The sequence below is a fragment of the Triticum dicoccoides genome, chromosome 2A, assembly GCF_002162155.2.
Source record: "Triticum dicoccoides isolate Atlit2015 ecotype Zavitan chromosome 2A, WEW_v2.0, whole genome shotgun sequence".
In the NCBI taxonomy this organism is placed as follows: Eukaryota; Viridiplantae; Streptophyta; class Magnoliopsida; order Poales; family Poaceae; genus Triticum; species Triticum dicoccoides.
This window is the reverse complement of record NC_041382.1, coordinates 214262308-214287144: the sequence shown is the minus strand read 5'-3', so window position 1 is coordinate 214287144 and position 24837 is coordinate 214262308. Positions and strand designations below refer to the sequence as shown.

The following is a 24837-nucleotide window of genomic DNA, read 5'->3' as shown; positions in this document are numbered from 1 at the left end:
TCTCCGGGGATCCCCACCCCACCGCCCAATGAACTCCCCCAACCGCCGGTGACTGCCAACCAGAGGTCTCACGACTTCGAATACCCACCGACCACTAATTTATTACCATTTCTGTCCTTCATATACGCGCTGACGGGTGGGCCCTATGGTAATGTGCGCTACTGAATGTGGACCGTTTGACTGGTCAATTGATCGTGTTATCAACAAATTATGGAGCTGTATGGTGAGCCAGTGACCGTATGATCACCCTAAAATGTACTCCTGTTTTATTAACACAGTACAGACTCAAACTACCATTTCTTTCTTTCATATACGGGCTGACGGGTGGGCCCCATGGTTACGCGCCCCGATGGTGCAACACTATTTGTGCCGCGTGGAACGTTTGACTGGTCAATTGATTGTGTCATCAACAAAATACGGAGTTGTACGGGTGAGCCAGTGATTGTATAATCATGATATGTATTTGTTTAACACGGTACAGACGCAAGGGCTCATATATACGCGCAAGCACTCACCGCTATAAGCGCACACACGCGAACCCTACCCCTATGAGCACCTTCGAGAGAGTGGGCCAGCATATATGATCTTGAGATTTTATGAAGTCACCATAGGTGCCTCGTAGTCGAGTGGAACGTCTCCTCCCACTGAACGTACATCACTGGAAAATACTGAAATTAACACAAGATAAATGCGAGCACCGGGACTTTAACCTTGGTGGGCTCGAGAAACCACTATCCTCTAACCATCCAACCACATGTTGGTTAGCACGACAAAATGTATGTGGTGACCGTGATGAGCTTATTCTGAAGTCCAGTGACCATATCGTGCTTTCGCTTCAAATACAATGACCGTAAGTGTCGTCAACAAAATACGGAGCACGCATCAAATGCAAAGTCCGTCAGTGTCATCAACAAAATATGGAGACGTATCGTGAGCTAGATATCGTTGTACTATTGTATATGCTTATTTTCTTAGTGGCCGTTTGCGTGTGTGGTGTGGTGGGCACATCATTTCTAATTGTGGTGGGTCAACATGAAGACTCATGGGTCGGTTCCATCTTGCGCCACATATAGGTTGGACCGAGACGTGTTATACGAAGACCCATGTGGAGGACTCGGCGTACGACACGAAGCTACCATAGTCGCAGAGGACTCTATCCCCACTGGTGATAATCCAACTATATATGATTTGTAACCCTAGGCCCTTAGTATGTTATACAAGCTTGGGGGCTAGTTCGTCGATAGTATACACACACACGCACAATGCCTGGTATTCATGTGTACTTTGTACACACCTCTATCACTAATATACAGTACCAGGAGTAGGCTCTTTCTTCAACTGTAAGGGTCTGATCCGAACTAGGGTAAAACTTTGCCTCGTATTACCATCCAGCCTAATAGCCAGGGATATCCTACCGAATGATATGATGAAATCATATCTGCCAACTACTAAGAGAGAGGTGTGTCGGGGGGCAATGTGTGCGACAGAGGCCTAAAAATAATGTGTGTGCGGGAGACACGTAGGCACATATATGTGTGTATAGAGGGCTAGTAGAGACCGTGCATGTGTATATATGCATGTGAGAGAAATAGTGTTTTCCAACTGAGATTAGTGAAAAGAGTGGTACATAGTACTCCCTCCTTCCATCTATATAGGGCCTAATGCATTTTTAAGACCGCCTTTGACTATTGACAAGATTAATAGTACATGACATGCACAATGTGAAAATTATATCATTGAAAGCTCCTTTCACACATGAATTTAACGGTGTGCTTTGTGTAAGTTGCATGTCATATATTATTGCTCTAATATTTGGTCAAAGTTAGCCTCGAAAAACGCATTTGACCCTATATAGATGGAAGGAGGGAGTAGTCAGAAAGAGAGAGAGAGAGAGAGAGAGAGAGAGAGAGAGAAACAGAGAGAGCATGTGCGTGAGACACCCCGACACTCTGAGAGAGATCGTGAGCATGTGTGAAAGAGAAATGCCGATGCATATAAAGTGTGTGCACTTATGCGTTAGATAGAGAGATATATAACGCGTTTGTGAGAACGGGGCGAGGCATAGTGCATCTACATGTAAAAGGCGGTTCTACGCATTAAATTAAAATATAAATGGCATTATTATTTTTGGATGAGATCATGAATTTTCCAAATTGCGTATGGATGAAAATCAGTCTATCAGACACCCATACTCTATTGAATTCTAGCATGTGCGTGTGTTTATTTCATATTATCGATCCATAGAGTGAGAGAGGTTTGAAATACAGGCAAGGGATGCTTTTGCAATTCATATATAAACTTTAATTAGTGCACTCCATGTTGTTAGTGTGAAGCACTTTATACATTTGTCACTTGCATGGATACATTCCAAATTGCTAGCTACGAAATAGAATACATGTCGAATTCAAAATAAAGGGGGTTTCGAAAATTTGAATTCATGGGAAGTGCATTCATCTATTTGAACCCGAGATAATGGCATTTGTAAATCAGATGTAAAAGGGGGAATCAATCTTTGTTGTGAGTTTGAACATGCTATATATATTCATACGCATATCTAACTCTTTTTTTTGCAACCAAGGAGATTATATCTGGAACCATGCATGAACTGAGGTAAGTTGCATATTTTTTTAATATATACTCGTGTACAATGTATATTCAAATGTACCCCCTCCATTCCAAAATAATCGTAGCTTTAGGATTTTCAAGAGTAAAGATTTGTGAAGTTTGACAAATCCTGAAAGTTCAATTCAAGAGAACCAAAAACGTTAATGCTTCTGCTCCCAAATATTGAACGAAGCGCCAAATAGGCCTCTGGGCACCCGAAACCGCGCGAGACTAATGTTTTGGTGGTAGGAAATTACTGTCCTGACTCTGGCCCATGTAGCCTATCGGCCTGATGTCCAAAGGTCTAAACCGGGGTAGGTTTGTAACTTCACCAAGATGCCGAGAAGCATTCATACGCCGTGGGCGCCTACCCATGCGCTCGGCCGAAATCTATTCCGCCTACATTTGGGACACCTGACATGACTGTCCTATCCCCAACCCGCAATATGTCCAAAATTTTAGATGGGGGCAAAGTTTGTAACTTTCCCCAAATTTCAAACAAGCGCGTCTCAAACCGAAACATTGTCCCCCCTTAGTTCCCCGCCTCCCTCCGTTTCCCCATTCATACTCCATGGGTGCGAAAACGCCCTCTCCACCAGCCGCAAAACCCCAGCCTCCTCCGTCCTTTACCCCATAGCGGCCAATCCACCGCCGCCCTCCTCCATCACGCCGGAGCCAGTACCCCGACATCGTCGTCCAAAGCAACCACAACCGCAACGCCCTCAAGGACTTAGCAGCTGAAGCCGAGGCAGAGCTGCCTCCACGATGCCGACGCCGACGTGCGCCGTACCAGAACCACTCCGACCACGCCGTCCTGCGCCTCACTGCTGCGGCTCCACTGTCGCAACCGTCCACCGCACCGGAGCTGTTCCCGCTACACCGTCGTTCGCCGCCTCGGATCTGCTTCCCCGCCACCGACAGACGGCCACCGCACCACACTCAACAACTTAGCCATGGGTTCGTCCAAGGCTGCACCGTCCTCCACAACTTCTGGTTTCCGGCGAACAACAAGAAGATCGTCGAAAAAACAGAAGGAGGACACAGCACTGCCAGCAGAAAGAGGTACTCCTCTTCCCTTATTCGTGCAAATCTTACGTCTCCGCTCACACCGTATTCATCCCACGAAAGAAATTATTTGAGCGGTTCTTACTGCATCTTCTTCGTGATACTAAATGCACAATGTTTCCTCCCTTTTACTATTTCACCTTTGCTAGAGGTCAGTAGACCGCCTGGATTTCAATTCAGGGTCAGTCGAACCGCAATTAAAAGAAGCAGCACCCGCTTAGGCGTGCAGAGCACCTAGTCCGCCTGTTCCCCCGGGAAGCGGCGCATCAGTGTCTATCATACGGGTGTGGGGCGCAGGAGCTGCTTGCGCCTCATCTGGAGGTCGGCGGGGCTTGAATGGATGGTCGGGGGGCGGTGCCAAGCACGGCGGTGCGGTGAGGTCGAGGGGAGGGCACAGGCAGGGGAGGAATACTGGACCGATGGTCACTGGCATTTCGAGGAAGATCGTCAACACTGACTGGCTAGAGGTAGATGAAGGCAATCTGCCCGTTCTTTGTACATCGAACGGTGCAGAAAAAATGGAGTGGCCTATTTGCGTTCAGTCGACTGTTATTTTCATAGAATCCTGTAGTAATTTAGTGTGCCATGCATGTTGTAGAGCTATCATATGTCTCCCATCATTTATTTCTCACCGACCTGCTATCTGCTACCTTTACACTGTACTAATTGTGCACACACTTCACCCATACTCACACTATTGTTTTTTTATGCATGGGTATTTCAGACTCTGACGCAGTGTTGATGAATGCAGAAAAGAAAAGACAGAAGTCGCTCCAGTGTAATTATAAGATAAGCACTAAGTGTTTCAGTGCTCTAATGGGTGCAGTGTCAGTAGTTGGAGACAGTAAACGTAGCTCTGCAGTTGATGATCTCAATTGCCACACACAACCATCCCAGGTGCTTGCTTTAACTTCGCGCTATCAAATGTGGTTGCATGTTGCATATGGTGTCTAGCTTGTATTGCTTCCAATTTGGTTAAATTGCATCTGCTTACTTTACACATTATACCTTTGATAATGACATGCCCTGTTTTTGATACATACTACATATGTCTATTAACCATGTTCGTACATCAAACTAATGCTCTTTTGTATCCCTCGTCAATCACTTATGATGAGACAGTCACCCGAGTGGGTAACTGTGAGACGCCCTACTCGTTTAAAGAGTGCAGTGTCATCCTCCCCACATGATTCTCAAGAAACGGCAAGGCTAAATGAAGATAGTCAATGTAGCTCTCTAGTTGATCACCGCAATTCCCCCACACCACCATCGTAGGTGCTTGCTCTTACTTGGCAGTGTGATATGTGGTTGCATGTTGCATATGGTGTCTACCTTGTAATGCTTCTAAATAGGGTAAATTGCATCTGCTTAGTTAACACATTATACCTGTGAATATGACATGCCTTCTTGTTTTTGGTACATACTACGTCTTTCTATTAACCATGTTCTTGCATCAAACTACTTTTCTTGTGTATCCCTCATCAATGCTCCTAATTTGTTAAATTGCATGTCCTTAGCTTACACATTATACATGTGAATATGACACGCCTTCCTGTTTTTGGTACATACTACATCTGCCTATCACACCATGTTCTTACATCAAACTACTGTTCTTGTGTATCCTGCGTCTATCGCTTATGATGAGACAGTCATGCGCATGGGTTAATATGAGACACAATACTCTTATAAAGAATGCAATTTCATCCTCTCCACATGATTCTCAAGAAACAGCAAGCCTAAATAAAGATATTGAACGTAGCTCTGTACCTGAAGACTGCACTTCCCCTACACCACCATCACAGGTGCTTGCTCTAACTTCGCAGTGTGATATGTGGTTGCATGTTGCATACGGTGTCTAGCTTGTAATGCTTCTAATTAGGGTAAATTGCATCTGCTTAGTTTACACACTATACCTGTGAATATGACATGCCTTCCTATTTTTGGTACACACTACATCTATGTGTTAACCTTGTTCTTACATGAAACTACCTCTCTTCTGTATCCCGCATCAATCACTTACGATGAGTCACCTTTATTCGTTGCATATTGCATATTATTTCTAGCATGTTGCCATGTATTGCTTCTAATTTGGTCAAATACATTTGTTAGGGCACCCTTTTAATTTGGCAGAGTGATATTGGTTTCATCTTTCATATGGTTTCTAGCTTGCATCGATTCTAAAAAGTCCAAGCACCTTGTGCTTAGTTTACACTTTATACATCATACATGTCAATATGTTACGCTGTCCTATTTTTCATACATATCCCATCCTCCTATCATGCAGCTGCCTTACATGAAAGTAGTGTTCGTCAATATCATGCATCAATGAGTTCTGAAGAACAAATTTTATTCCTTTTTCTTGTGGGTTTGACTTGACAAGGAAAAATCAAGAAAGAGGAAGGAAAAGAGTAAGGAAGGCGATGATGGTGGTCCTCTGCAGCAATGTAAACGGAGCATCTGTACCGATTCTCCTTGTACTGATAGTGCATTACAAGGTCCAAGTCTCCGCTCCCCTACTCCACCATCCAAGGTGCTTGCTCTAACTTGGCAGTGTGATATCTGGTTGCATGTTGCATATGGTGTCTAGCTCGTATTGCTCCTAATTAGTGTAAACTGCATCTGCTTAGCTTACACATGATACATGTGAATATGACACGCTTTCCTGTTTTTGGTACATACTATATCTGTCTATCACACCATGTTCTTACATGAAACTACTCTTCTTGTGTATCCTGCATCAGTCACTTATGATGGGACACCTTTAAGTTGGCAGTGTGATGTTGGTTTGCGTCTTGAATATGATTTCTAGCATGTATTGCTTCTAGTTTGATGAACGCCACCTATGACGAGACAGTTTTAACTTGGCAGAGTGATATTGATTGCACCTTTCATATGGTGTCTTGCAGTGTTTCTAATTTGTTGAAGTGCCTTCTACTTAGTTACCACATCATAGGTGTGAATATGTCAAGCCGTCCATTTTTTCGTACATATTCCATCCTCGTATCATGACTTTGCCTTTCATCAGAGTAGTGTTTGTCAGTATCATGCATGAATGAGCTCTGAAGAGCGAATGATATTCCTTTTTCTTGTCGGTATGACCTCACAATGCAAAATCAATAAAGCTGAAGGAAATTGGCAAGGCATTGGATGATGGTGGTCCTTCCGAGCAACTGAAACGGAGGTTCTCTACATATTCTACTCCGCCATCCTCCCAACAAGATTCACAAGACAACGCAAGGCTAGATAGTCAACGTAGCTGTGTACATGATGAGCACATCTCCCCTACTCCACCATCACAGGTGCTCTAACTTGGCACTATTATATGTGGTTGCATGTTGCGTATGATGTCTAGCTTGTATTGCTTCTAACTTTGTTGAATTGCATCTGCTTACTTTACACATAATGCCTGTGAATATGACATGTGTTCCTGTTTCTACATCAGACTACTATTCTTGCATATCCCGCATCAGTCACTTATGATAAGGCACCTTTAAGTCGCCACTATGATATTGGTTGTGTCTTGCATATGATTTCTAGCATGTACTGCTTCTAATTTGTTGAAACGCCATACAGTTTGAACTTGGCAGAGTGATATTGGTTGCATCTTTCATATGGTGTCTAGCTTGCAGTGCTTCTAATTTGTTGAAATGCCTTCTGCTTAGTTACCACATCATAGGTGTGAATATGTCACACCATCCTGTTTTTCATACATATTCCATCCTCGCATCATGTGTTTGCCTTTCATCCGAGTAGTGTTCATCAGTATCATGCTCCTTTATATGTACTCTCACAGTTTGATGTACACTAACACTTTCCATATTCGTTGTTGAACTAGCACCACGGCGCAAGCAGAAACAGACATCAGGGATAATGCTTGACAGATTAACAAAATCTAAAGGAGGAAGAATGGAGATCCATTTTGAGGCAGGTTTAAAAAGGCCACATGATGCTACAGAGTCAGCCAAGTTAGTATCAGAGGCAGCAGTTATCGTTAGGTGTCATGCACGTATCCTCCCAACGTGGATCCAGTACAGGAATGAGAAAGACAATACCCAGTTCAACACCTTCCTTGACCATTTATCCGTAAGTAATGTTATTCATCACAATTAGTAATATTGTCTTGCTCTGTCCCATACTTTCTAGCTTCCTCCTAATAAGACTCACATTCTTTTTTCAACAAATGAGGTTCAAGTTGGATCCGAAAGATGATTCAACTAAACAAGCATGCACTCATGTTTTTCAGTCTGCTCTGCGACAGTATCGGTACCACCTTAGAAAATCTCACTTTGAAGGCAAGGCTAACAATGAAATCGCCCAAACATCTCCAGTGGAATATATTACAGATGAAGACTGGACAGCCCTCGTTAAACACTGGTCTGATCCAAAGTATCAGGTAGGCTATATGTATTTGATCAGACCACATATTGAACTTGTATTTATGTATGTGCCTTACAAGTGTATCTTCTTCTAGGCTAACTGTTTGAAGAACAAAACCAACCATTCTAAAGTGAAATTCCAACAGACAACAGGATCTCGTAGCTATATTGCACACTACGAGGCTCTTATAAATAGCTGCTACTTCCTTCTTTTTTTGGTGCCATATTATCGTATCTATATTGACTTGTTCCAAATATAGAGGAAAGCCCGTGCGGACCAAAAAGAACCTGAACCGAATGCAGTATTGTCTATTTCCTCACATTTGTTCACCAAAATAAGTTATGTATAAAAGTTTAACCTACTTTGTTTGTTTTTGTCTCATTAGTATTTTATCTGGTACACTAATCTACAAGTTCAAACTTTCAGGAAGCTATGGAACAAATGATTGAACAGCCACAACCACCTGAAGGTGGCGAGGCTACTACATGCACAATGTCACCTCTTGCTGCAGTGCGTCAGTATCTCTCCACTAACAGTGCAAAAAGCACCTTCCTGCGTAATTCTGGGTTGGTTGTCAAGGTAACCTCGTCCAAATCGCCTACTGAACAAAATCTTCCTGCTAGACAGAGTGATATATCTGTGCTCCAGACACAAGCCCAATCCCTAATGGACGTTGTTTCAGAAACAAGAATAGTGGTTGAGAAATGTCGTCAAGATATGAATGGTTTTGAAACCAGACTATCAGACATTCGCTTCGTTGTTCAAGAGCGATCATGATGAGCACATCTCCCCTACTCCACCATCACAGGTGCTCTAAGTTGGCACTATTATATGTGGTTGCATGTTGCGTATGATGTCTAGCTTGTATTGCTTCTAACTTTGTTGAATTGCATCTGCTTACTTTACACATAATGCCTGTGAATATGACATGTGTTCCTGTTTCTACATCAGACTACTATTCTTGCATATCCCGTATCAGTCACTTATGATAAGGCACCTTTAAGTCACCACTGTGATATTGGTTATGTCTTCCATATGATTTCTAGCATGTACCGCTTCTAATTTGTTGAAACACCATACAGTTTGAAGTTGGCAGAGTGATATTGGTTGCATCTTTCATATGGTGTCTAGCTTGCATTGCTTCTAATTTGTTGAAATGCCTTCTGCTTAGTTACCACATCATAGGTGTGAATATGTCACACCATCCTGTTTTTCATACATATTCCATCCTCGCGTCATGTGTTTGCCTTTCATCTGAGTAGTGTTCGTCAGTATCATGCATGAATGAGTTCTGAAGAGTGAATTTTATTCATTTTTCTTATCGGTTTGACTTCACAATGCAAAATCATTACAGCTGAAGGAAATTAGTCCGGCAGTGAATGATGGTGGTCCTTCGGAGCAACTCAAACAGGGGGTCTCTACAGGTTCTACTCCGCCATCCTCCCAACAAGATTCACAAGACAACACAAGGCTGGACAGTCAACGTAGCTGTGTAGATGATGAGCACATCTCCACTACTCCACCATCATAGGTGCTTGCTCTAACTTGACACTATTATATGTGGTTGCATGTTGCGTATGATGTCTAGCTTGTATTGCTTCTAACTCGAATTGCATCTGCTTACTTTACACATAATGCCTGTGAATATGACACATGTTCCTGTTTCTAGAACATACGTGTACATGATGAGCCCATCTCCCCTACTCCACCATCACAGGTGCTTGCTCTTACTTGGAACTATTATACGTGGTTGTGTTTTCCGTATGATGTCTAGTTTGTATTGCTTCTGATTATGTTGAATTGCATCTTGAAGTCGCTGCCACTGCCACTGCCACTGCCACTGCTAATGAAATTGAAGTCCCAAGTCTACATGATGAGGTCATCTCCCGTACTCCACCATCACAGGTGCTTGCTCTAAGTTGACAGTGTGATAATTGGTTTCATGTTGCATATGTTGTCTAGCCTGTATTTCTTCTATTTTGATTAAATTGCACCTGCTGAGTTTATACGTTATACATGTGCATATGACATGGCTTTCTGTGTCTAGAATACACTGCATCTATCTATCATACCATGTTCTTACATCAAAGTACTGTTGTTGTATATCCCGCATCAGTCACTCATGATTGGACGCTTTTAACATGGCAGTTTGATAGTGGTTGCATCTTGCATTGATTTCTATGTTGTACTGCTTCTAATTTTTCGAATTGCCACTTATGACAAGACACTTTTAATTTGGTAGAGTAATATTGGTTGCATCTTTCATATGGTGTCTATCTTGCATTACTTCTATTTTCTTGAAAATCCTTCTGTTTAGTTTGCACATCGTAGCTGTGAATATGTCATGCCGTCCTGTTTTTCTTACATATTCCATCCTCATACGGTTGTCTTACATTAAAGTATTGCTTGTCTGTATCATGCATCAATGAGTTCTAAAGAGTGATTTTATTCTTTTGTGTTGTGGGTACAGCTTGACATGGCAAAGTCAAAAAAGAGCAAGGAAAATAATATAGTAGGGAGTGTTGTTATCGTCGGGTGAAACGGAAAAGGATCTGCCGTTGAGATTCTGCTAGTACTTATAGTGCAGTAGAAGGTCCAAGTCCACCGGCTAAATCTACAAACACAGTATCACCTGCTCCACCAGCTGCAGCATCCGCTTCGACTGTACCAGCATCTCAACCTGCTCTCTAGATTTGCCACTGCCACTGCTAATGAAGTTGAAGTCCCAAGTCTACATGATGAGTTCATCTCCCGTACTCCACCATCACATGTGCTTGCTCTAAGTTGACAGTGTGATAATTGGTTTCATGTTGCATATGTTGTCTAGCCTGTATTTCTTCTATTTTGATTAAATTGCACCTGCTGAGTTTATACGTTATACATGTGCATATGACATGGCTTTCTGTGTCTAGAATACACTGCATCTATCTATCATACCATGTTCTTACATCAAAGTACTGTTGTTGTGTATCCCGCATCAGTCACTCATGATTGGACGCTTTTAACATGGCAGTTTGATAGTGGTTGCATCTTGCATTGATTTCTATGTTGTACTGCTTCTAATTTTTCGAATTGCCACTTATGACAAGACACTTTTAATTTGGTAGAGTAATATTGGTTGCATCTTTCATATGGTGTCTATCTTGCATTACTTCTATTTTCTTGAAAATCCTTCTGTTTAGTTTGCACATCGTAGCTGTGAATATGTCATGCCATCCTGTTTTTCTTACATATTCCATCCTCATACGGTTGTCTTACATTAAAGTATTGCTTGTCTGTATCATGCATCAATGAGTTCTAAAGAGTGATTTTATTCTTTTGTGTTGTGGGTACAGCTTGACATGGCAAAGTCAAAAAAGAGCAAGGAAAATAATATAGTAGGGAGTGTTGTTATCGTCGGGTGAAACAGAAAAGGATCTGCCGTTGAGATTCTGCTAGTACTTATAGTGCAGTAGAAGGTCCAAGTCCACCGGCTAAATCTACAAACACAGTATCACCTGCTCCACCAGCTGCAGCATCCGCTTCAACTGTACCAGCATCTCAACCAGTTACACATTCGTTTTCTCTGGAACTGGCCAGTTCCCAAGCTGCCTTCACACCTAATACTACTTCCGAAGCACTGCTGACACAACAGGACTTGGCAAGCTCAGATGAACCTCATGAGCATCAACACCAAGATGGTACCTGACCGAGTCAAGTTGCAGTTGCATGCTCCTTTATATGTACTCTCACAGTTTGATGTACACTAACACTTTCCATATTCGTTGTTGAACTAGCACCATGGCGCAAGCGGAAACAGATGTCAGGGATAATGCTTGACAGATTAACAAAATCTAAAGGAGGAAGAATGGAGATCCATTTTGAGGCAGGTTTAAAAAGGCCACGTGATGCTATAGAGTCAGCCAAGTTAGTATCAGAGGCAACCGTTGTCGTTAGGTGTCATGCACGTATCCTCCCAACGTGGATCTAGTACAGGAATAAGAAAGACAATACCCAGTTTAACACCTTCCTTGACCATTTATCCGTAAGTAATGTTATTCATCATAATTAGTAACATTGTCTTGCTCTGTCCCATACTTTCTAGCTTCCTCCTAATAAGACTCACATTCTTTTTTCAACAGATGAGGTTCAAGTTGGATCTGAAAGATGATGCAACTAAACAAGCATGCACTCATGTTTTTCAGTCTGCTTTGCGACAGTATCGGTACCACCTTAGAAAATCTCACTTTGAAGGCAAGGCTAACAATGAAATTGCCCAAACATCTCCAGTGGAATATATTACAGATGAAGACTGGATAGCCCTCGTTAAACACTGGTCTGATCCAAAGTATCAGGTAGGCTATATGTATTTATCGGACCACATATTGAACTTGTATTTATGTATGTGCCTTACAAGTGTATCTTCTTCTAGGCTAACTGTTTGAAGAACAAAACCAACCGTTCTAAAGTGAAATTCCAACAGACAACAGGATCTCGTAGCTATATTGCACACTGCGAGGCTCTTGTAAATAGCTGCTACTTCCTTCTTTTTTGTGTATTATCGTATCTATATTGACTTGTTCGAAATACAGAGGAAAGCCCGTGCGGACCAAAAAGAACTTGAACCAAATGCAGTGCAAATCTTCAAGGATTGCCACACCAGCAAGATGAAGGGCATGAGCACACCAGTTCAAGCCGCTGTTGTAAGTCCTTACTCCTCCTGCCTTGAACTGATTGGTACTGTGATATGTTCATTTAACTACTTGGTTTGCAGCCAATGTCAGTTACTCTGTTCACTTTTATTCACAGTTGTCTTAACGTATCATTTCACCTTACATGGTTTAAAAGAGATGAAGGATATTCTTTTGGTCTTGATCTATAATCTAGTTGTTATGTTCACGTGCGCACACAATGATAAAATAGCCTGTTTGTTTTATATCTGTTTGCCCATGATATGAATGATGTCATACTATGTTCATCCTACTTTAAACCATGTCTCTTTATCCTTAGATATCAACGAATGTGAGGAAATAGACAATACAGTAGGCATGCTACATGGACATATGTTCCGAAAGTGATTTTATTATGTAGTTGGCACTACAATATATGCTAATGTATTACAGTAGTTCACCAAAATAAGTTATGTATAAATGTTTAACCTACTTTGTTTGTTTTTGTCTCATTAGTAACTTATCTGGTACACTAATCTACAAGTTCAAACTTTCAGGAAGCTACGGAACAAATGATTGAACAGCCACAACCACCTGAAGGTGGCGAGGCTACTACAGGCACAATGTCACCTCTTGCTGCAGTGCGTCAGTATCTCTCCACTAACAGTGCAAAAAGCACCTTCCTGCGTAATTCTGGGTTGGTTGTCAAGGTAACCTCGTCCAAATCGCCTACTGAACAAAATCTTCCTGCTAGACAGAGTGATATATCTGTGCTCCAAACACAAGTCCAATCCCTAATGGAATTTGTTTCAAAAACAAGAATAGTGGTTGAGAAATTTCGTCAAGATATGAATGGTTTTGAAACCAGACTGTCAGACATCTGCTTCGTTGTTCAAGAGCAATGGCGGAAAAAAGGTGGAGATCGTGCTGCTCCATCAGATTCTATAGCCTGAAACATTAGCACTCAGGTCAAATGATTTGTGCTTCTATACATCTGATGGTGCTTTTATCTAGAAGGACTGTAAACTTTATGCCAACATGCCTTTTGTTGTATGGTTGGAATTTATTTTGTTGTGATACAACATTTATGATGCTGCCTCAGGCTGCAGTAATTACGAAAGCTTCGTAGGAGCCCAACATGCCAACATTCGTCGGGCCCATTCCAATTGGGCTAAAAACGATTACGGGCCAAAATTGGCATGTAGCCCACTAAAAATATCTGGGCCTAAATCAGCATAAGCTTTCATATTTTTCTGGTAGGCTTGTGTCCATAGTGGGCCTTTAACGGGCCTAAACATAATTTGGGCCCTCAGTAAAAATAGGCCGTTTACAGGTGTAAATATCTCGAGCCCATAAAAAACATGGGCCTTTAATAGACCGAAAGTGAGATTGGGCCCTGATTGTGCCAAATAACCCACTGGACTTAGCAGGCCGAAATGGTGGCCCATTTACGATGCGGATCTTTGACAGGCCGAAATTCGGACGGGCCGTAAATGCGCCGACCTAATACACGGGCCTTTAACAGGCCAGAACTTCGGTCGGGCTAGATTATCTTCATTTTTATATGGTCCGCTAATGGGCCCGATATGACGTTGGGCCACATATGGCCCATGGTTTACGTCCGGCGTTAACAGGCCGAAAATGACAACAGGCCGAAAGTGGCCCAAAGCTATAGTGGGCCTCTAACAGGCCGAATGTCAGACATGGCCGAATATGACCCAAATCCTTTACGGTCGTTTATGGGCCGAAAGTTTTGATGGCCTGTAAATGGGCCCAAATGAAGCCGGACCTTTAACATGCCGGAAATACACCGGGCCATAATTCGGCCCAATTACTTAGCGGACTGTTAACGGGCCAGAAGTGACCATGGGCCGCATTGATGACAAGTTTAGGACAGGCCGTTGACGGGCCGATTTGACAGAGAATGTTGGGCCTTTAGCTGGGCCGACCCATTATGGTCTGCAGAATCTTGTGTGCCTTTAGCTGGGCCGGCCCATTGTGGTCTGCAAAATCTTGTGGGCCTTTAGCTGGGCCGGCCCATTATGGTCCACTAAATATTATGCGCCTTCGGTTGGGCCGGCCCATTTAAACTTTGTGGGCCACTTTTGGGCCGGTCCACGTGTCAACACATCATAGGCCCATCTCAACCGTTGGATGAATGATGCCTATGCCAACGCGGAGCTGACGCGTGGATCCGTCAGCCCATGAAAATTTTACACATGGAAAATCGACATTGATCGTGGCTATTAACGGGTTATCAGATCCAAAATCCGACCCGATAGCTTAACGGTGTTCCGTTACGGTGGATGTCACGTGTCGGTCACCCTTGATGAAAGCACTTCTGTGACGCGCGATTTATCGTCATGGAAGTGGACACTTCCGTGATGTTAATTTTGGCAATGTCATGGAACACTTCTACGACAGCACAGGTATGACTATCTTGATTCTATCATAAATTTGTCATGGATGTACATGCATGACAAAAAACACGACCTACTGTGACAAACATGATTCATCACGGAAGTGTATTTTTTGTAGTGATAGGGGATCGCAGCAGTTTTCGAGGGTAGAGTATTCAACCCAAATTTATTGATTCGACACAAGGGGAGCCAAAGAATATTCTCAAGTATTAACAGTTGAGTTGTCAATTCAACCGCACCTGAAAGACTTAATATCAGCAGCAAAGTATTTAGTAGCAAAGTAATATGGGAGTAACGGTAACGGTGGCAAAAGTAACAGTAATGGTTTTGTAGTGATTGTAACAGTGGCAACGGAAAAGTAACTAAGCAAAGATCAATATATGAAAAGCTCGTAGGCAATGGATCAGTGATGGATGATTATGTCGGTTGCGATTCCTCATGCAACAGTTATAACATAGGGTGACACAGAACTAGCTCTAGTTCATCAATGTAATGTAGGCATGTATTTCGAATATAGTCATACGTGCTTATGGAAAAGAACTTGCATGACATCTTTTGTCCTACTCTCCCGTGGTAGCGGGGTCCTATTGGAAACTAAGGGATATTAAGGCCTCCTTTTAATAGAGTACCAGACCAAAGCATTAACACTTAGTGAATACATGAACTCCTCAAACTACGGTCATCACCGGTAAGTGTCCCGATTATTGTCACTTCGGGGTTAACGGATCATAACACATAATAGGTGACTATAGACTTGCAAGATAGGATCAAGAACTCACATATATTCATGAAAACATAATAAGTTCAGATCTGAAATCATGGCACTCGGGCCCTAGTGACAAGCATTAAGCATAGCAAAGTCATAGCTACATCAATCTCAGAACATAATGGATACTAGGGATCAAACCCTAGCAAAACTAACTCGATTACATGATAAATCTTATCCAACCCATCACCGTCCAGCAAGCCTATGATGGAATTACTCACGCACGGCGCTAAGCATCATGAAATTTGTGATGGAGGGAAGGTTGATGATGACGATGGCGACGAATTCCCTTCTCCGGAGCCCCAAACGGACTCCAGATCAGCCCTCCTGAGAGAAATTAGGGCTTGGCGGCGGCTCCGTATCGTAAAACGCGATGAATCCTTCTCTTTGATCTTTTTCTCCCCCGACGTGAATATATAGAGTTGGAGTTGAGGTCGGTGGAGCACCACGGGGCCCACGAGGCAGGGGGCGCGCCTAGGGGGGTAGGCGCGCCCCCACCCTCGTGGACAAGGTGTGGGCCCCCTAGCATTGATTCTTTCCCCAGTATTTTTTATATATTCCAAAAATATTCTCTGTTGATTTTCAGGTCATTTCGAGAACTTTTATTTCTGCACAAAAATAATACCATGGCAATTCTGCTGAAAACAGCGTTAGTCCCGGTTAGTTCCATTCAAATCATGCAAGTTAGAGTCCAAAACAAGGGCAAAAGTGTTTGGAAAAGTAGATACAATGGAGACGTATCAAGGCCATGAAATCTGAGATGGGATCCATGTATGAGAACAAAGTGTGGACTTTGGTTGACTTGCCCGATGATCGGCAAGCCATAGAGAATAAATGGATCTTTAAGAAGAAGACTGACGCTGACGGTAATGTTACTGTCAACAAAGCTTAACTTGTTGCGAAAGGTTTTCGATAAGTTCAAGGAGTTGACTACGATGGGACCTTCTCACCCGTAGCGATGCTTAAGTCTGTCTGAATCATGTGAGAAATTGCCGCATTTTGTGATTATGAAATTTGGCAAATGGATGTCAAAACTGTGTTCCATAATGGATATCTTAAAGAAGATTTGTATATGATGCAACCAGAAGTTTTGTCGATCCTAAAGGTGCTAACAAAGTGTGCAAGCTCCAGCGATCCATTTATGGACTGGTGCAAGCCTCTCGGAGTTGGAATATATGCTTTGATAGTGTGATCGAAGGATATGGTTTTATACAGACTTTTGGAGAAGTCTGTATTTACAAGAAAGTGAGTGGGAGCTCTGTAGCATTTCTAATATTATATGTGGATGACATATTGTTGATTGGAAATAATACAAAATTTCTGGATAGCATAAAAGGATACTTGAATAAGAATTTCTCAATGAAAGACCTCGGTGAAGCTTATTACATAGTGGGCATCAAGATCTGTAAAGATAGATCAAGACGCTTAATTGGACTTTCACAAGCACATACCTTAATAATGTTTTGAAGAAGTTCAAAATGGATCAGTCAAAGAAAGGGTTCTTGCCTGTGTTACAAGGTGTGAAGTTGAGTCAGGCTCAATGCCCGACCTCTGCAGAAGATAGAGAGAAAAAGAAAGTCATTACCTATGCCTCAGCCGTAGGTTCTATCATGTATGTAATGCTGTGGACCAGACCTGATGTGTGCCTTGCCGTAAGTTTAGCGGGGAGGTACCAAAGTAATCCAGGAGTGGATCACTGGACAGCAGTCAAGAACATCCTGAAATACCTGAGAAGGACTAAGGATATGTTTCTCGTTTATGAGGGTGACAAAGAGCTTGTCATAAATGGTTATGTCGATGCATGCTTTGACACTGATCGGGATGACTCTAAGTCACAAACCGGATACATATTTATATTGAATGGTGGAGCTGTCAGTTGGTGCAGTGCCAAGCAGAGTGTCGTGACGGGATCTACGTGTGAAGTGGAGTACATAGCTGCTTTAGAAGCAGCAAATGAAGGAGTCTGGATGAAGGAGTTCATATCCGATCTAGGTGTAATACCTAGTGCATCGGATCCAATGAAAATCTATTGTGACAATACTAGAGCAATTGCCTTGGCGAAGGAATCCAGATTTCACAAGAGAACCAAACACATCAAGAGACGCTTCGATTCCATCTGCGCTCAAGTCAAGGAGGGAGACATAGAGATTTGCAAGATACATGCGGATCTGAATATTGCAGACCCGTTGACTAAGCCTCTCTCACGAGCAAAACATGATCAACACCAAGACTCCATTGGTGTTAGAATCATTACTATGTAATCTAGATTATTGACTCTAGTGCAAGTGGGAGACTGAAGGAAATATGCCCTAGAGGCAATAATAAAGTTGTTATTTATATTTCCTTATATCATGATAAGTATTTATTATTCATGCTAGAATTGTATTAACGTAAACTTAGTACATGTGTGAATACATAGACAAAACAGAGTGTCCCTAGTATGCCTCTACTTGACTAGTTCATTAACCAAAGATGGTTAAGTTTCCTGACCATGGACATGTGTTGTCATTTGATGAATGGGATCACATCATTAGAGAATGATGTGATGGACAAGACCCATCCATTAGCTTAGCATTATGATCGTTTAGTTTTATTGCTATTGCTTTCTTCATGACCTATACATATTCCTCTGATTATGAGATTATGCAACTCCCGAATACCGGAGGAACACCTTGTGTGTTATCAAACGTCACAATGTAACTGGGTGATTATAAAGATGCTCTACAGGTGTCTCCGAAGGTGTTTGTTGAGTTGGCATAGATCAAGATTATGATTTGTCACTCCATGTATCGAAGAGGTATCTCTGGGCCCTCTCGGTAATGCACATCACTATAAGCCTTGTAAGAAATGTGACTAATGAGTTAGTTGTGGGATGATGCATTACGGAACGAGTAAAGAGACTTGCCGATAACGAGATTGAAATAGGTATGAGGATACCACGATCGAATCTTGGGCAAGTAACATACCGATGACAAATGGAATAAAGTATGTTGTTATGCGGTTTGACCGATAAAGATCTTTGTAGAATATGTAGGAGCCAATATGAGCATCCAGGTTCCGCTATTGGTTATTGACCGGAAATGTGTCCCGGTCATGTCTACATAGTTCTCGAACCCGTAGGGTCCGCACGCTTAACGTTCGATGACGATTTGTATTATGAGTTATGTGTTTTGGTGACCGAACTTTGTTCGGAGTCCCGGATGAGATCATGGACATGACGAGGAGTCTTGAAATGGTCGAGAGGTAAAGATTCATATATTGGATGGTTATACTCGGACATTGGAATGGTTCCGAGTGATTTGGGTATTTTTTAGGAGTACCGAGGGGTTACCGGAACCCCCTAGGAAGTGTTGGGCCAACATGGGCCTAATGGAGAGAGAGGGAAGCCCACAGGGGATGGCTGGGTGCCCCCCTCCTAGGGAGTCCGAATAGGACAAGGAGGAGGGGGTGGCGCCCCTTCCCTTTCCCTCTCCCTCTCCTTCCTGTTCCCTCCAGTGGAGAAAGGAAAAGGGGGGGCGAATCCTACTTGGACCAGGAGTCCAAATAGGACTCCCCCCCATGGCGCGCCCCTCCTGGCCACCGACCTCTCTCCCCCCCTCCTTTATATACGTGGGCAGAGGGCACCCCAAAGGCACATAAAGATTTCTCTTAGCCGTGTGCGGTGCCCCCCTCCATAATTTAGTCCTCCGGTCATATTGTTGTAGTGCTTAGGCGAAGCCCTGCGCGGATCACATCACCATCACCGTCACCACGCCTTCGTTCTATCGGAACTCTCCCTCGACCCTCTATTGGATCAAGAGCTCGAGGGACGTCATCGAGCTAAACGTGTGCTGAACACGGAGGTGCCGTACGTTCGGTACTTGGATCGGTTGGATTGTGAAGACATTAGACTACATCAACCGCGTTAACCTGACGCTTCCGCTTTCGGTCTACGAGGGTACATGGACACACTCTCCCTCTCTCGTTGCTATGCATCTCCTAGATAGATCTTGCGTGATCATAGGAATTTTTTTGAAATTGCATGCTACGTTCCCCAAAACACGCTACTGTTACTTAGCAGTAGCGCGGGCTGAAGCCCCATGCTGCAGGTGGACATTAGCAGTAGCACGGGCTCACCACACCCGTGCTACTGCTATGTGGTCCCCACTATGCCCCAGGGGCGCCACAGTAGTAGTGTTGGGGCACGGGCCCGCACTACTGCTAAGCTAGCGCGGGCTCCATCACCTGCGCTGCTACTATAGATACACGGGCCCGGCTCCCCGGCCCCGCCTAGCAGCAGTGTTGGGTGTGTGTCATGCACTACAACTAATGGGTTTCACAGTAGCGCGGGCCCTTGCCCCGTGCCACTACTAAGGCACCCTTATCCCTCTACCGCCCGTCGGCCCTCTCACTCCCTCTAGTCACTCCCTCACTCTGCCTCTTCATCCTCCCACCATCGTCATCGCATTGTCGCCGCCCTCCTCCCTCCTCCTTCCTCGGTAAGTCGTCGCCTTCCTCCCTCCTTCCTCGGTAAGTCGCCGCCCTCCTCCGTCCTCCTCTCGCCGCCCTCCTCCCGCCTCCTCCCTCCTCCTCTCCCCTCCCCTCTCTCTCCTCCCTCCTCTCTGCTCCCTCCTCCTCTCTCCTACCTAATTTAGTAATGTTTTAGGTATAGAAATTTTCAATATAAAATAGTAATAGAATAGAATAGAAATATAAAAACTAGTAATAGAATAGAATATAAAAACTAGTAACAGAATAGAAATTTTTCGTAGTTCTTCTACCTGCCCATACGACTGGGTGTACGTGCCCTGCTGGGTGTTCGTGTCGGACTGGTTGTATGTGCCCGATTGTGTGGACTCCGAGTCATCCACTTGCCCATCCTCGTAGCAGCCTCGGCTTTCGCCTCCGTCATGGATCATCTCAAACATCTGCAGGTTCGCGTCGTCCTATGTCGGCTTGCCTGCTTGAGGCATACCGATGAACAACATGCGGGCACCGAGTTGCTCCACCCCCGGCGTCCGCGACCGGACAAGCTACGGCGATGCAAACTCCGAGAAAAGTAGCAGCGCCGCGTTGACGTCGATAATGTAAGGACGGATGTCGGGAACTACCTACTGAGCTGTTGTGCGGCGTAGATTATGGAGCCTTGTATTGCTTCAGCCAAATGACGTTTGCACTGATGACGACGGCAGCGGCGCCCCTGTCCCTAGCCCCACCCTGCACCACAACCGCCCCTGCATGTCCCCGCCACGACCACCACCTCCGCCAGCCTTCTGCTTCTTGAGTGGCGCCACCTTTGACTTCTGAGCCAGCGATCTTGCTTAGTCACCAAGTTGATCTTGTGGGCGGCCGCCTTCACCGGATCCTCGATCTCTCCAGCAGCTTTTTGTACTGGTCCTCCATGTTGCGGTGGCTGCGAAAAAAGGCGGGAATTGGGGTGGGGAGCGGTGGGATGGAAGAGGATCGGGTTGACAGAGTGATTTTGCCGCGAAAATAGTGCGGCCAACTCCAAATGCATGGGCTCAGCCTCAGTTTTTGGTGGGCTGGGGGTGTCAGCGAGAAAGAATGATTTTGTCAATATCAATGAGAAAAAGGTGATTTTGTTGTTGGTAAAAATATTAACTCCTCAATTTTTAGGGGAAGTGTTTTTCCTTCTTCCAACGCTGACTTCCAAAACGAACACGGTATCTGTTCGGACAGTGATGTGAGAGTCGGTCATCCAATCGCATCCCCTAAATGTTCGTCCAGGTCAGACCAATATGAAATTCAAATGCATATCACCCTATAGCAGCCGATCACAACCAAAACGAGACCGATGTTTATAGTTTTAGATGTCTGATCACAAAAGTATCTCGGTCCGGCAGTCCGTGCAAAACATGCCTTGACGGACCAGCTATCCAAGCTATCCGAAAATGTCGATGCCCTCCGTGGGATCAAAAGTGCATCAACGGTCAATGAGCTGTCTGACGTAAGATAGGAAGCGTTTCCCTGTTTTTAGAGAGCTGCACAGTGTGCAGAATAAAGCTAAACTGTACCCTCAAACAGTAATGAGATCCAAGCCATTCGCAGCTTGGAGTAGCAGCAGCACCAGGCACTGGTTTCAGCTGCGGTCGTAAATTGCCATGAATGAGGCTACAGTGAGTATTCAGTAGACCCAGAAGAGCCAAGTGCAACCGGGCCCAGAATATGGTGCATGTCAAGCAGGCAGCATAATTCAGTCATCAAGCAGATGCAGATACAGTTCAAGACTAGATGTATCGACACCGGCTGGGATGGCGAATGTCAAACCAAAATGGATGATACGAAGGATACCACGCTTCAGAAAGCATATATTATTATCCAACCTTGATGGGAGAGGGTAACAAGCCATCTAACGATGGTGCTCCTTACAAAGTTTCAACACAACGGTAACAAGCATACACGCAGAGAGGTGGGCTATGCTAGATTTTCTGTATACTCGGAGCGCGCAAGCTGGTGACGCCTGCTAGCGCTAGCACACAACTAAATATACCGCACCACCAATATATAGCTGCTTTGCATGTAGCTGGCAGTTGGTCAGAAACCATGAATCTTGATGTGTTCCTTCTTCACAATGCCGGCCTGCGTCGACACATATCATATTAGACATCTTGATCCATGTTTGTGAACTGCAACCGTACCGAGCATAAGATGAAGAGAAAGATGTTTACCTGGACAAGGAAGTTTGAGACGTTCTTCCTCTGATCACCCTGGAGTTGAATGACCTGGAGTGGAAAAGAGCAGCAATGATCAAGACAACTAGCTTGCATGAGAAAATTGCGAAACAAATGGGACAAGGGATAACGAGTTTGCTTGTCGTTTCAACACACCTGTCCAAGTTCTGTGTCCTGGACAACTGTACCATTGCAGCAAAACTCTTTCTTGAGGTCTTTGAGGATCTTGCTGTAGCTGAACTCCTTCTTCAGACCCTGGACAGTGGTCAGGCTCTTGCGACCATTACGCTGCTGGATGCGTACATGAACGTAGTCTTTTGATCCGGCAGCTGCACCAGCGTCCCCAGCATTCGCCTCGGCAAAGGGGTCTGTATGTAGCAGCAAAACAATTAAGCAAGACATTCCAAACAGTGCAAGCAATTTCAATGATAATTTGGATGGAAAACCACAGGCATACCAAAGGCAGTTGGGATCTGAACGTCAAGATCAGACATGAAATCTCCTGGTGAGAGTGGCAAAAGCTACACCAAGAACTGTGCACAGTAAGAAAATGAATCATTAGGGCATGCAGTCTAGAGAGGTGAATGACAGCTTCGTAATTTCTCATTTGTACAACCAAGCCGGCCATGGCTTTGACCACTGACTAAATAATTTGCATCAGCGGTGCTTATTTCATACAGCTAAATTAAAGAAAGATAAAATCAACAAATCAGTGAGGTATTTCTATACCAAAACCAAGGAACAACAGTCAAAGCCAAACTGATGACAACACACTTACACCACAAGCAATCATCATTGGACCTAAATGATTATGGAAGAACCATTTCACAAAACTAGTGGAGCAACCTGCACGATTCGTGTGGCGAGCTTTGATGTCTTCTACCATTCTTTACAGTTTGTTTATACATGTGATTTTTATCATCCTTTATGCTCGTTGTTTTCTTCAATTTTTCTTAGGTAGTCCGGAGTGGAGTTTTTCCTAAAGAATGTTTTCTTTCAACTTCAAGATCACAAATAGCATATCTTAATATGTACAAGCAAGTGCAGTGCTAGTCTTAACATACTTTTGTTGTCCTGACAAATTTATCCCCTTCACTCAAAAAGTTACTTTTCTTCGAAATGAAAATACACGTATGAAGCTAATCATACCATGTTTGTACAGAAAAATAGCATCAGGATTGGAATCCCTAATCTTCTTCAAAAAAAACACCGTAGATATCAAAATCTATACCCGATTGTATATATAAGAACACACGACCATATCAATACGGGTCGAAAGAGAACGAGATCCAAGAATACCTACACGGCACGACCCTATAAACGACCTAAGAAATAACCACGGAAGACTAACAGGATCGCAAGTCAAGATGAATCCATAATCATACGGATCCTTTCCATAGAAGGGGATCCTAATACAGAACTAACTGCAGATCAACAACAGAACATAGAGATGAACCAAGAATCAGGGAGAAGGGGCATACCCTGGGAGGCGGTCGAGGAGGAAGAGATCAACCAAGAACTTTCCCGGGAGGATTTGGATCGCGGAGAGGCGCTGGTAGTGAGTCCTTGGTGTTCTTCCTCCTCTTTGGGTTGGATGCCTCCTATATAAAGACGGGGAATTTATAGACGGGCGGAGGAGGACGCCTCTGGGTTTCTTGCCCCCCTTTTCCTCTCCTCTCCTCTCCTCTCGCCTCTTTTGGCCGCAATGCCTGCCCTTCTCCACCGTCAGTTGGCTGATTATTATTCGGGTTGGTTACTTTGTGGCAGCCACTCTGTCGGTGTTTGTGTGTCGAAGGTCGGAAATGTAGCACGAGGAAAACACCTGGTTGTTCTAAAACGGGCCACAGAGCGTTATTGCTTGCTTTTAATACTCCAAAATCAATTTGGTACAGTACTAAATCCAATACCCCATTAATCAAGCAACGGTGCACTTTCCAAAATTCAATCTCATTTCACATATAAAAATTCTTTCACTTGTTAGTATTGTGATCTCTTTATTACTCCTAAACCATGGCAAGTATTTTGGATGGAGGGAGTAATTTTTATTACTCTAGGTAAGAAATTGTGTCCATATGAATATTAAATATTGTCTTTTCTTAGTTTCTAGTAAAGATCTCGACAACTTCGAAGGCTCGTGGCTAGGCAGCAGGCACTGACATCGTTAATGACTTATTGTGCCTTAGCAACCAAAAGAAGCAAGTTAAATATTAACATCTTTTACTTCCTTCGTTCCAAAATAAGTGACTTAACTTTGTACTAAAGTTAATATAAATTAAGTCACTTAT

General features: G+C 43.6%; 1 protein-coding gene across 1 annotated transcript; it reads right to left on the bottom strand.

The window, feature by feature from the left end:
• Positions 1–22157: 22157 nt before the first annotated feature.
• On the bottom strand, positions 22158–24220 carry LOC119354282 (protein translation factor SUI1 homolog). The gene is made up of 5 exons (XM_037620999.1): positions 24034–24220; positions 23010–23085; positions 22709–22920; positions 22550–22603; positions 22158–22460 (listed from the first exon to the last, which is right to left on the bottom strand). Exons 2-5 carry the CDS (start codon positions 23044–23046, stop codon positions 22416–22418), a joined length of 348 nt encoding a protein of 115 aa, XP_037476896.1. The 5' UTR covers positions 23047–23085; positions 24034–24220; the 3' UTR covers positions 22158–22415.
• Between the last annotated feature and the right edge of the window lie 617 nt (positions 24221–24837).

Coding starts and splice junctions, on each gene's coding strand:
- LOC119354282 (XM_037620999.1), bottom strand. CDS start 23,046: ATGTCTGATCTTGACGTTCAGATCCCAACTGCCTTTG. Junction 22,921..23,009: donor TCAGATCCCAACTGCCTTTG/GTATGCCTGTGG, acceptor TGCTACATACAG/ACCCCTTTGCCGAGGCGAAT. Junction 22,461..22,549: donor TCTCAAACTTCCTTGTCCAG/GTAAACATCTTT, acceptor GTGTCGACGCAG/GCCGGCATTGTGAAGAAGGA.